Genomic DNA, 13,844 nt, shown 5'->3' with positions numbered 1-13,844 from the left:
GTAGAGCAGCTGCCTCACTGCTCCAGCAACTTGGTTTCAACCCTGATCCCTGGTGCTGTCAATGTGGAGTGTGCACATTCCACCCATGACCACATAGGTTTCTGGTGCACTGGCTTCCTCCCACATCCCAAGGTATGCATGTTGGCAGGTAAATTGCCCTGACTGTGAGTGTGAGTGGTAGAATCTGGGAGAAATTGGCAGGAACATGGGAAGAATAAAGTAGGGTGAGTGTATATGGTGCTTAATAGTCAATGCAAACTCAGCAGGCTGAAGGCTTGGTTTTCTGTACTGTATGACTATTATCGCTTATATCCTTGCTGCACAGTAGTCAACGTCTGTGTTCACATTATTGCCAGAATATTTTGCACACAGCAGGCAACAGCAAATTGGGAAATTGTTTGGGAAATGTAATACAGGCATCCCCCATCCTTTCCAAGCACTGAGATCTGTTTGAGAATTCCAATGGTTGTCTTTATGCTATTCAGTGACTGATTCTATTCATTTTAATTGGGCTTTTAAGCATTTGTGTGCACCTCTGCAGGAGGGAGGAGACACAGACTCAGAAGACAGTCTTCCACCCCAAAGAGACATCACTTGTTCCAGCAAGCTTCCTGAGTGAATCGTGCTGATCATAAGGTTCTCCTGACAGTGGAGACACACTTCATGTGCTTTCAAGAAGTGATGTCAAGATGCTATAAATCAACAATAAAGGACACCATAATTAAATCATTAATTGGAATTGAGTTTATTGATTTCATATGTCTGAGATCAGAGTGGATTCAGGTGGCTTCTGCTGGAAATGGAAATCAAGTTAGAATAATTTTGCTACCAAACTGCTGGCACTGAACAGGTATGTGGTCCTGTCCCAGAGCAACGTGGAGACATAACCACTGCAAGAGGGTCACAGAAAAATTGGCCAGTAGTATTTTCCATGAATCATTCATTAATTCAATTCTAATACTCTGGAGGCCAATTTGGGTTGATTTAGGTATGATTAGAACACATTAAATCTACAATACACAGAGTGGTCATCCAGTTGAAACAGAATACTAACATCAGGGATTCTGTGTGTGGATTTGATGGAGAGGAGGGAGAACAGATTTCTACCATCAAATCTGTGTTTTGTGAAACCTTCTGGCAGTAAGAACTAAATTTTGTCTGCTGCTTTTGTACGAGTTAGTGAAATTTCAGAGTTGGTGAAAACCACAAAGTACCTCAAGAACCACATCGGCAGGGATCTGAGTATCTTCAACTTGGATCTGTTGCACTGAAGTCTGAGTTGCAGACACTATGCAGCATTAGCGAGGTGCTAAGTTACCTGATCAGAGGTGGTTGCACTTCTTATGTTAGATAATGGCCTGGTTTCGGGCAATGGGCTTCGACTGAATTATTTGAATGCGGAACAGAAAGGAAAGGGAAGCATGATAAATGGATGCAGGAGCCTGTCTTTGAGCTTGTCCACCAGGAAGGAAATACTTATTATCTGTATGGCTAGGACATCAAGGATGATGGGAAATTTGAACATTGTATCATATTATGGGAGGTTATTTATGTGGGAGGAATGAAAAGGAAGGTAGTGGATGATAGAGAAGAGCATAGTCATAGGTATAGATATTATCATCTCAGCTGTGACTAGGAGTCCTAAACTCTGTTTCGTACCTCATGTCCAGCTTAAAGACATTACCCCATGGCTGGAGAAGAAGTTGGATTTTTTTTTTGGTGGGAGGGCTAGGGGTGGCGAGAATCCAATTGTTGTGGTCCACAGGAGCACCAATGATATAACTAGAAATCAGGAAAAAAGTCTGCAGAGAGATTGTGCATTCTAATTTATTCGTTAGCTGTGCATAATCTTAATTACACTAATCTTGGGATTGTTACCTGAGCCACACACAAATTGGAATCAGTTTGAATGGATCAGAGTTAAATGTGTGCTTCCAAAGACTGATGTGGGGGGGTGGGGTTCAGAGTCAGAGCATGGAAACAGACCTTTTGGCCCAACTCATCCATCCAAACAAGATGCCCATCTAAGCTAGTCCCATTTGTACATATTTGACCCATATCCCTCTAAACCTTTCCTATCCATGTACCTGTCAAAGTGTCTTTTAAATGTTGTTATTGTTCCTGCCTCAACCACTTTCTCTGACAGCTCGTTCCATATACTGACCACACTCTGGGTGGAAAAAGTTGCACTTCAGGTTCCTAGTAAATCTCCCTCCTCTCACCCTAAACCCATAGTCTCTAGTTCTTGATCCCACAACCCTGGGAAAAAGATTGCATGCATTCACCCTACCTATGCCCCTCATAATTTTATACATCTCTATAAGATCATCCCTCTCTTTACACTACAAGGGCTAAATTCCTAGCCTGCCCATCCTCTCCCTATAACCCAGTCCCTTGAGTACTGGCAACATCCTTGTAAATCTTTTCTGCACTCATTCTAGCTTAATGGCATCTTTCCTATAACGGGGTGACCTAAAGTGAACACAATACTCCAGCTGTGGCTCACCAACATCTTGTACAACTGCAACATAACATCCTAACTTCTATACCTAGTGCACTAACTGATGAAGGCCAGCATGCCAAATACCTTCTTCACCACCCCGTCTACCTGTGATGCCACTTTTAGGGAACCATATACTTGCACTCCTAGGTCCCTCTGTTCTACAACACTCCCCAGGCCCCTGCCATTGATTGTGAAAGTCATACCCTGATTTGACTTCTCATAATGCAACACCTTCCACTTATCTGAATTAAACTCTATTTGCCATTCCTCAGCCCACTTACACAGTTGATCAAGATCCTGCTGTAATTTTTGATAACCTTCTTCACTGTCTATGATACCACCTATTTTGGTGTCATCTGAAAACTTACTAACCATGCCTTGTACATTCTCATCTAAATCATTGATATAGATGACAAAACACAATGTCATTGCATTGAAACCCAGCACCAGGTTGGATTCATTATAAAGTCATGAGATTGACTATAAATGTCACTGAAACAGTGTTGTCTTTGTTCCACTTTGCTAAGTCCCAAGCTGTGTTCTTTTTCCTGACAGGAGTTACTAAAAGTGACCACTACTACCGCATCCTTGCTATGCTGTGTGCAGGGAGTTGACCAAATCTCAAAGGACTTGTCCCCTGATAGCCACAGACCAGTCAAATTCATGGGATACTGAAGCCATTGGAAATCAGGCAAAAATCCTGCCAAATCAGGTGGATAGTATCTGCATAAGATGTGTGTGCATTTGCATGTGTGTCTGTGTGTGCACGCATCTGTCTTGTGTTTTTATGGGGGGAGTGTGATGTAGGGAATGTGGGGTTGTTTGCCATGGGAGATATTTTAGCTTTAAGTAGAAAGAGTGAGGCCACTGAGCAAGGTAACATTTGGATAATGAAATGTATAGTGAAGCAGGAAGAGACAGATGTCCAAATATTGGGCTGCACTGTGCTTGATACTTGATCAAGGCTGGGTTTTATCTTGTGATCACAATCCCAATCATTCCCTGGTAGAAGTCACAACATTCATTGCCACACTCTATGCAGTATTAGATGTAAGTGCAATCATGTCACATCACTGCCTCTGCACCTTTCACCCCAACAAGAACAACAGTCAAACAATAGCTGCTAACAAAAGGAGCAAGAACTCTGAAACCCCCAATGAGCTACAAATTAAAGGGTCTCCATTCTGACTTAGATGCTTTGATTTCAAACAGATTGGTATGGGGATGATGCAAATCCAGTTGCTGTAGTCCACATAGAAAACAATGAAATCACCAAAACTAGGGTAACTATTCTGCAGAGAAACTTTACGAAGCTAGGGAATAAGTTAGAATGCAGATTCATATTCTTATGGTCAAGATATTTGTTCAGTGCTCTTTCATTGCTCCATTATTGTTTGGAGCTTCTTTAATTTATGCACCTTGTACTGTAATCTCTCCCTTGCTAATCACCAGTACCCGGGGCCACTTGCAACATGGAACTTGACAGGGAAGTAGATAACCTGGGGCGGGAAGGAGAGCAGGATGGTCACACATGCACTGAGATCAGGAATGGCCACACACACGGAAGATCATATTTCCTTCCTCTCTGTCATGTTTTCTCTCATCTGTATGGCATTTTTTAATGCAGCTGGGCTGTGGCTATCAGGGGATGTGTCCTTTGTGATCTGATGAAGTTCCCTGCACACAGCTCAGCAAGAATGCCAAAATGGTGATGACTCTTAGCAACTCCTATCAGGAGTTGCGCATCTTAGCACAGTGGAACAAAGACACAGTTTCAATGACCCTTATAACCAATACAGTGGACCCAACCTGGTGCAAGATTTCAATGCAATAACTTTGATGCACCTTAATGGGCCCAGTTAAATTTCTAGGTATAAGTGCTTAATGGTAATAATGTATCATTAAACAAGCTGCCAAAAACTAAAATTAAAGCTATTGTATCTGAACCTTGAACTTTTGTAACAGAACAGTTGAAATGATGGCACAAATATAGACAATGGGTTCAGCCTAACAGCTGTTACAGAGAAGTGATTGCATGGTTGCAAGTATGGGAATTAAGTACTCCAGGGATCTGGACATTTAGAAAGGACAGATAAAATGGAAAAGTGTGGAAATAGGGAAGTGGAAGCAGTCCCAGTAATAAAGGATGATGTAAGAGCAGTATCAAGGAATGATCCTGGTCCAGAAGAACAGGAGGTAGAATCAGTCTCGGCTGAGCTGAAGGGACAAGTCACATTTGACCCTGTCAGCACTAAGCATCAGCATTAGTGATCTGATAAAGTGATGGCTACAAGTGACAAAGCTCAATGTGGATCAGGGCTCTCTGATCTTTATCATACTCTGTCTAATTCAAGAAAACACAGCAATGGATGGAATCCCACACATTAACCCCAAGGTAAAAATGAATGGTCATGGTGAGTGTAATGTTCAGTCATTCCCCAAACCCAGCCTGTTCCAAGTGGATGACCATGTCTGTTCCAGTGAGCTGCAACCTGTCCCAGAAAACTCTGACTGAAGTTATAGTGAGATATCAGAGCAGCTATAGATCTTCAAGGCCCTGATCTACACATCTTCTCTGAACAGCTGATATGTCAGAAGTAATAAATTGTACTTTGTTGCTGGCTACTTTATCCGTATCTTTCTCCTCTGTGCTGTTCCAAGTACGGACCCCAATCAGGAGCTGATGTACAAGCCGCAGAAATTTTCTGTGAAAAGGAATTTACATCCTGTATTTTCAACAAGATAAAGTCTAGCCCTGATCAAATTTTACCATTGTTTGTTCTGACACAGGTTGGCATATAGTTAACAGGGATGATTATCACAGAGATTACGCTACCCGGTCTAAATTGCAATTTTACAGAAACTAAAGAAAAAAATTAAACATTTTACAGAAGTCATTTTGCTAACTGATAACAGGCTTTTAATGGTGCCCTCATCCATGCCTTCATTACCTCTCTACTTGACCATTAGAACAATACAGCACAATACAGGCCCTTCGGCCCACCATGTTGTGCTGACCTTCAAACCACTCCTAAGACTATCTAACCCCTTCCTCCCCCATATCCCTCTATCTTAAATTCCTCCATATGCTTATCTAACAATCTCTTGAATTTGACCAACGTATCAGCCTCCACCACCACCCCAGACAGTGCATTCCATGCACCAACCACTCTCTGGGTGAAAAACCTCCTTCTGATATCTCCCTTGAACTTCCCACTCATTACCTTAAAGCCATGCCCTCATGTATTGAGCATTGGTGCCCTGGGAAAGAGGCGCTGGCTGTCCACCCTCTATTCCTCTTAATATTTTGTATACCTCTATTATGTCTCCCCTCATCTTCCTTCTCTCTAATGAGTAAAGCCCTAGCTCCTTTAGGTTCTCCTCATAATCCATACTCTCTAATCCAGGCAGCATCCTGGTAAATCTCCTCTGCACCCTTTCCAATGCCTCCACATCTGTCCTATAATGAGGCAAACAGAACTGGACACAGTACTCCAAGTGTGGTCTAACTAGAGTTTTGTAAAGTTACATCATTACTTCTCGGCTCTTAAACTCGATCCCATGATTTATGAAAGCCAACATCCCATAAGCTTTCTTAACTACCCTATCCACCTGTGAGGCAACTTTCAGTGATCTGTGGATATGAACCACCAGATCCCTCTGCTCCTCCACACTGCCCAGAATCCTGCCATTTACCTTGTATTCCACCTTGGAGTTTGTCCTTCCAAAGTGTACCACCTCACACTTCTCCAGATTGAACTCCATCTGTCACTTCTCAGCCCAGCTCTGCATCCCATCAATATCCTTCTGCAAGCTTCAACAGCCCTCCATACTATCCACAACAACATCGATCTTTGTGTCATCTGCACTAGGTCATTAATAAATATCACAAAAAGTAGAGGTCCCAGAACTGATCCCTGTGGGACACTACTAGTCACAGCTCTCCAATCTGAATGCACTCCCTCCACCACAACCCTCTGTTTTCTCCAGGCAAGCCAATTCTGAATCCACACAGCCAAGCCTCCTTGGATCCCTTGACCCATGACCTTCTGAAGAAGCCTACCATGAGGAACCTTGTCAAACATTTTACTAAAATCTATGTAGACCACATCTACTGCATTACCCTCATCAATCTTCCTGGTCACCTCCTCAAAGAACCCTATCAGGCTAGTGAGGCAAGATCTTCCCTTCACAAATCCATGCTGGCTGTCCCTAATTACAATGCATTCTTTGATGGTCTTCCTCATTCTACTCTCTGGAAACTTAAGACCTTTTTTTTTTGCAGGGGAGAGGTCTCTGACTATCTGCTAGCTTCATCTCACCTGACAGCTCCAATAGCATTGTGCAACCCGGACAACCTTGGTCTCTACCCTTAAATAGACATTCCAGGTTGTTCTCTTCACAGCTCATTCTCTGAAACTTAAAATAGACATTTCCCTCACTTATTTTTTCCAAATCTGATGAAGGGTTACTGATCTGAAATATTATCTGTTTCCTTCTCTACAAATGTGCCCGACCTACAGAGCATTTCCAGCATAGTCTCCTTTTTTTTATTTCAGATTTCCAGCACTGCAGTTTTTTTTTAAATTTTCAATGACTAACAATTTTTCCTTTGCTTATTTTTTAGTTTGATAATGTCCTGCAATCAATAGTACAGTAAGAGTTTGGGGCAAATCCATTAAAAATTCTGCTCCTTAGTGTTTAAGTGGTAAAAGTACTTCCTTACCTGACACAAAGTGGAGCCTTCAGCTTGGATAACTCTAATGATGGCAACAATGGGGATCCACATAATACAGAAAATTACTAAACACCAGCCAACGGCTATTGCCCATTGTGGGTACTCAACAGGTCCATATGTAGGTGTGGAAAATGTTGCTAAGGACCAGAATAAGATTATCTGCGCCAAATGATAGGACATAACAAGAAAGAGATTTAATGAGAGTTAGTCTGTAGATTAATTGTTTTCAATGTAAATCAATAAAAGATGTAATATTTCCTTACTGCCAGCAAGCTTGGAGAGAAGAAAAGCCAACACACTCTCCACCACAACCAGAAGAGCCAATTCTTCCTCCCAATCATCATCTCAATGTCCATGATAAATCTGTTTATCCCTGTGAACAACCAGGCAGAGATAGGTGATGAATTGCCTTCTCTGGTCTTTGATGCAGCTCATTTGTATAGTTATCCCTTATTAAGAACAGGTTAAATCAGGAAAGGGATCAATGATGACTTCAGACAAAGTTAATAAAGAGTGTGTTGTCATTAACCTGATTCCCAGTCATGATAAAAACTTTTCCACAAAATCCTAAAGGAGCTCACCCTGGGAAAAGCTAAAGTTTCAAATTCAAACTGAGCTGAACTGGATTCCAGTTATCCAAATATGGAAGGGTGGACAATCAAGGTAATATCTAAAGCTGCAGAATAGAAAATGGCTCCAGGCAGTCAGCAGAAGATCCAAAGATGAAACTACCTTGTAATTCCATCTGTCATCATAATTGGGAGAAACTGGCAAGTGACTGACATAGGAGCATGAGGATTTACCTACTGAGCCTGCAACACCATTGATAGGATCACAGACTAAAGTCACTTTGGTTCAAGTGATATCCTTTGGGCAACATACCTATCAGCAATTAGCAGGAGCTGTAGCAAAGTTTACCCAACAAGCAATAGCTGCAGTCCAGCAAGAACAAGGCATCAAGAGTGAAAGATGCAGAAGACACTGCCTGTATCAGAATGGGCTTTGGAGCTAGAAGGGGAAAGGACTTTGAAAATTAAGGAGAACTCTCTCTTTCCTGGCCACATTCAGTTAAGGAGGACTTACTATATCATATAAAAAATAATTTATTTCATTTCTTCTAAACATCCACACGCTTATAGTGATTTAACAATCTGATTTCATTTCAGTGCTTTTCCTGTTATGCTTACCATAAATCCAGCTTAGACCAATGAGTTCCAGTAGGGCTACTGTAACAAGAATCCACCCAGTACAGAAATAATCAATTAAATTTAACCAGTAAATTCCAGCCTATAATTAAATGGAGAGTTAGAAAATATTGCATTAGAAAATCATAACAACCAACATTCAAATAAGGAACTAATGAGATATGAAACTGTCCAATTTCTCCAGCCTTTCCTCACCTTTCAAAGCTTGTACGTTATCTCTTTTTGGTGATCTAAACCAAAGATGCATTTCATGCTAGTGTCTATTCAGTTTCTTGGCAAAATATCAGAAAAAGAGCAAAAAGGTTGTTTGCTACAGCATGAGGGTGGCTAATAGTACAAGGGAAAAGCAATAACAGAATGCAGAATGTAGTGTTACATTTACACTTACAGAGAAAGCGCAATGCAGTTAGACAATAAGTTGCAAAGGCCATGACGAGGTGGATTGTGAGGCCAAGAGTTCATCTTTACCGTACAAGAGGTCGATTCAAGCGTCTTATAACTGCAGGATTGAAGCTGTCCTTGACCCTGGTGGTGGCTGTAATTGACTTCATCTTAGGAAATGAAACCAAGCAGATGGTGGAATTATCAGGAAAAGGTGATCATAATTCTGTAAGTTTCAACTTAGTTATGGAAACGCATGAGGTTGGTCCTCAGGTTAAGGTCCTAAACTGGGGGAAGGCTGATTTCGATAGCGCAGGAAAGAAACTGGCAGAAGTAGATTGGGAGCACATGCTAGCAGGTAAAACAACATCTCGTGAGTAGGAGCCTTTTAAAAGAGAGCTAGCAAGTGTTCAGGAACAGCTTCTTCCAGTCAAGAAGGAAAAGGTGGCAAGATTAAGAAACTTTGAGTGACAAATGTTATTGAAGGTTTGATCAGGGAAAAAGGAAGCATATGACAGATACAGGCAATTACAATCAAGTGAGTCCCTCGAGGAATACAGAGGCATAGGAGAGTATTTAAAACGCAGACTAGGAGGGCAAAAGAGATCATGAGATATCCTTGGTAGGTAAAATTAAGGAGAATCCTAAGTCATTCCATAAGAATATTCAGGACCAAGAGGGTAAGCTAAGGAAAGAATGGGTCCACTTGGGGACCAAAAAGGTAACCTGTGTGTGCAGCTGTGGGATCTGAGCGAGGTTCTAAATTGATATTTCTTACTTGTATTCATAGGTGGAGGTGACAGATGTCTTAAACATGTAAGGGTGGATAAATCCCCAGCGCCGAATAAGATCTATCCCAGAATGTTATGGGAAATAAGGAAGATGACTGCTGGGGCACAGATGGAGATTTTTGCATCTTCGTTAGCCACAGGCAGGGTACCAGAGGATGAGAGGATAGCTAATGTTGTTCCTATATTTAAGAAGAGTACAGCATTAAAGACTGGAGATACATGAGACTGCAAATGATGGAAATCTGGAGCAACACACAAAGGAGCTGGAGGAACTCAACGGGTCAAGCAGCATCTATGGAGGAAAATGGACAGTCGACATTTCAGGTCAAGACCCTTCAACAGGACTGGAAAGAAAGAGGAGTTAGCCAGTATAAAAGGTGGGGGAAGGGGCGGAGCAAGAGCTGGCGAGTGATAGGTAGATCCAGGTGAGAGTGGGGTGATAGGCAGGTGAGGGAAGGGGAGAGTGGGAATAATGTAAGAAACTGAGAGGTGATTGTTCTTATGTCAGTAGGAGGGAAAATACTGGAGAAAATTCTAAGGGACAGGATTTATGTTCATTTAGAAATACAGGGACTGATTGGGGAGAGTCAGGCACAGCTATGTGAGAAGGAAATCCTGTATCACTAATTTGTTTGAGTATTTTGAGGAGGTAACCAAGGAGATCAATGAAGGCAGTGTAGTTGATGTTATCTATATGAACTTCAGTAAAGCATCTGTCACAATCCTACAGGGTAGGCTAGTCCAAAAGGTTAAAAGGCACATGAGATCCAAGGCAAGCTGACTAATTGGATCCAAAATTGGCTGGGACATCAAGGTAGAGGATAGTGGTGGAAGGAAATTTTTCTAATTGGACGTTAGTGACTAGTGGTGTATCAAGAACTTACTGCTTGGGACCTTTGCTGTTTGTCATAAATATTAATGACCTAGATGTGAATGTAGGAAGAGTGATTAATAAGTTTGCAGTTGACATGAATATTAGTGATGTTGACGATAGTGAGGAAAGTTGTTTAAGGCTACAGCAGGATATAAATCACTTAGAAAATTGGATGGAACATTGGCAGTTGGAATTTAATCCTGGCAAGGGCAAGGTGGTGTATTTTGGGAAGTCAAGTAGGGGTAGGACATAAACAATAAATGGCAGTGCACTGAGGAACATGGAATGACAAAGAGACCTAGAGGTCCAAGTCCATTGTTCCTTGAATGTGGCAACATAGGTGAAGAGCATTGTGACGAAGACAGAGTATGGCATGCTTGCATTCACAGGTTGGGTCACAGAATATAGGAGTTGGGACATTATGTTGCAACTTCACAAAACACTGATTAGGCTGTACTTGGAGAAGTGTGTGCCGCACTATAGGAAGGATGTGATTGTGCTGGAAAGAGTGCAGAGGAGGTTCCCCAGGATGTTGCCTGGATGGGAGGACTTTAGTTACGAGAAGAGATTGGACAGGCTGGACTTGTTTTCTTTGCGGTAAAAGGAGGTTGAGGGGTGAACTGATAAAAGTGTATGGGATTATGAGAAGCATAGATAGTCAAAATGTTTTTCCCTTGGTAGGCGTATCAAAGCAAGGATGCACAGTTTTAAGGTGAGAGGTAGGAGCTTGAAGGGGATCTCAGGGATAAGTTTTTATTAACACAGAGAGTGGTTGATATTTGCAATGGACTGCTGGAAAAGGTGGGGGAATCTGATTCAATTACTATATTAAAGAACATTGAACAGTGCAGCACAGGAACAGGCCCTTCAGCCCACTGTGTCTGTGCAGTCCATGATGCCAATTTAAACTACATATCTGCCAGCACATGGTTTATATCCCTCAATTCCCTGCCTGTTGATATGCCTAAATGCCTTGTAAATGTTGCTATCTTATCAGTTTCCACCACCGCCACCCCTGGTAGCGCATTCCAGGCACCTACCGCTCCGAGTAAAAAGACTTATAAATCTCTTTTAAACTTTCCCACTCTCACTTTAAAGCTACACCGTCTAGTATTTGACATTTCCACCTGGGAAAAAAGACTATCTACTCCATCTATGTATCTCATAATTTTATATACTTCCATCAGGTCACCCATTTGCCTCTAATGCTCCAGACAAAACAATCCAGGTTTGTCCAACCTCTCCTTACGGCTAATACTCTCTAGTCCAGGGAACATTCTGGTGAACTTCTTCTGCACCCTCTCCAAAGCCTCCACATCCTTCCTGTAATGCAGCAACCAGAACTGCACACAATATTCCAAACATGGTCTGACCAAAGTTTTATACAGCTGCTGCAACATGACTTCCTGACTTTTATACTCAGCACCCCGACTGATGAAGACAAGTACGCTGTACATTTTCTTTACAATACTAGATACTTGTGTTGTCACTTTCAGGGGGCTATGGATTTGCACCCAAGGTCCCTCTGAACATCAATGCTCCTAAGCGTCCTGCCATTTATTGTACATTCTACTCTTATATTTGACCTCCCAAAGTGCAACCCCTGAGACTTATCCAGATTAAACACTTCTCTGCCCACATTTCCAGCTGGTCAATATCCTGTTGAATTCTTTGACAACCTTCCTCACTATCCACAGTTCTGCCAATTTTTGTGTCGCCTGCAAACTTACTAATCAGCCCACCTGCATCTTTGTCCATATCATTTATGTTTACACAAACAAGAGGGCCCAGCACTGATTGCTGCAGAAAACCACTGGTCACAGACCTCCAGTCAGAATAACATCCCCTTCACCAATACCCTCTGTCTTGTGTTCAAGCCAATTCTGAATTCAATCTACCAAGTCCCATTGGATCCCATGTGCTTTAATTTTATGGATCAGCCTTATACAAGGGACCTTGCTCAATGCTTTACCAAAGTGTATGTATACAACTTCCACTGCCCTTCCCTCATCAATCCTCTCCATCACCTCCTCTAAAAACTCAATCAAAGCCATATTGACTATTCATAATAAATCTCTGCTTTTCCAGATGTCTGTAGATCCTATCCCTTGGAATATTCTCTAATAATTTCCCTAATCAGACATTTAAGAGGCATTTAGACAGATACTTAATTAGGCAAGGCATAGAAGGATACACTCTTAATGAGGGTAACGAGGATTAGAGTAGATGAACGAAAAGATCAGCATGGATGCAGTGGGCTAAAGGGCCCACCACTGTGCTATACAATTGTAAGTCTCTATTTTCTGGGTTATTGGGATGAGGATGAGTTTTTCCTCTCGTAGGTTCCTCGATGCATGTGGTCAAGAAACATCTATGCAGTCCATTATCCAACTCAGGCACCAAACCACTTTTCCCAGCTGATATCAGGCTGAACAAACTTTCTCTTTAAAACTACTTTATTATTTTCATTCATCTTTCTCTCCATAATGGTAATTGTTCCCTTCTTACACCGTCCTGTAATCCCCATGTGTTCTGGGTTAAAGACATCTAATCAGTTTTGATGATTTTGTAAATTTCTGCCTTTATTCAATTGGCTTATTTTACCTGCCGGCTTTTCCTGGCATTTGGGTTGCATCTGTTTTTTCTATTGTTCACCCTGTTCTTTCTATATTTTGTCAAAGCCCGAATGTTGTTCCCATTTCCACATTAAGTGTTAACTCATATTTCTGCTTTTTCTATCACATAATAGACATCTACAAAGCCTCCAGCTATAACAGCTGAGCCTGGCTGATAAATGAAAAGAGATGGACTCAAGAACTTAGTGCTACACAGTAGGAGATTTCAAACAACACCTGGCAATTTAAAATCATCTCATTCCAAAGCTGATTCACAGAATGACAATAAGGATGAAGTTTATCTACTTTACCTGGCTCCATGGTGAGAAAGGCTCAGTCAGGCATCATCACTCTGCACATATAAACAACTTAAAACATAACACATCCAGGTTCTTCCACATTACTTACTCCTGTGAAATTTCTGACCAGTGATAACCAGCATACATGGAAATATAACAAATTATTAAAGAATAGCATACCTCTGTTACAAATATAAGGCCGAGGAAATAAAACACCAAGCACATTCCATTTGTCAAATAAAGGCGCTTCAAATGCAAAATCTTTGAGAATTGGTCAAGTAGGGCTGTTATAACTGTTTCTGGTGAAAGAAATTTTTAATTGGGTTAGTGAAAATCAGTGTCTCACAGTATTCCATCCACAGATCTTAAAATGCATAAAGGTAGATAAATCCCTGGGACCTCAACAAGTATATAGAACAATACAGCCCTTTAGCCCAC

At 41.5% G+C, this 13,844-nt stretch overlaps 1 protein-coding gene across 4 annotated transcripts in view; it reads right to left on the bottom strand.

Annotated features, from left to right (window-relative positions):
- Positions 1-754: 754 nt before the first annotated feature.
- LOC127573553 (sodium- and chloride-dependent neutral and basic amino acid transporter B(0+)-like) overlaps positions 755-13,844 on the bottom strand; it is a 66,243-nt gene continuing 53,153 nt past the window's right edge. For all 4 annotated transcript variants that reach the window (XM_052021890.1, XM_052021892.1, XM_052021893.1 and 1 more), the window contains 5 exons: positions 13,587-13,705; positions 8,429-8,528; positions 7,505-7,614; positions 7,230-7,400; positions 755-5,208 (listed from right to left, as the gene is read on the bottom strand). In XM_052021890.1, coding sequence (XP_051877850.1) covers positions 5,131-5,208; positions 7,230-7,400; positions 7,505-7,614; positions 8,429-8,528; positions 13,587-13,705 — 578 coding nt within the window. In that variant the 3' untranslated portion in view covers positions 755-5,130. The remainder of the gene's footprint in view (positions 5,209-7,229; positions 7,401-7,504; positions 7,615-8,428; positions 8,529-13,586; positions 13,706-13,844) is intronic.

Source organism: Pristis pectinata, chromosome 8 (assembly GCF_009764475.1).
Source record: "Pristis pectinata isolate sPriPec2 chromosome 8, sPriPec2.1.pri, whole genome shotgun sequence".
Taxonomy (NCBI): Eukaryota; Metazoa; Chordata; class Chondrichthyes; order Rhinopristiformes; family Pristidae; genus Pristis; species Pristis pectinata.
Note: the sequence above shows the minus strand (reverse complement) of the source record. Positions and strands in the feature narration are given on the sequence as shown.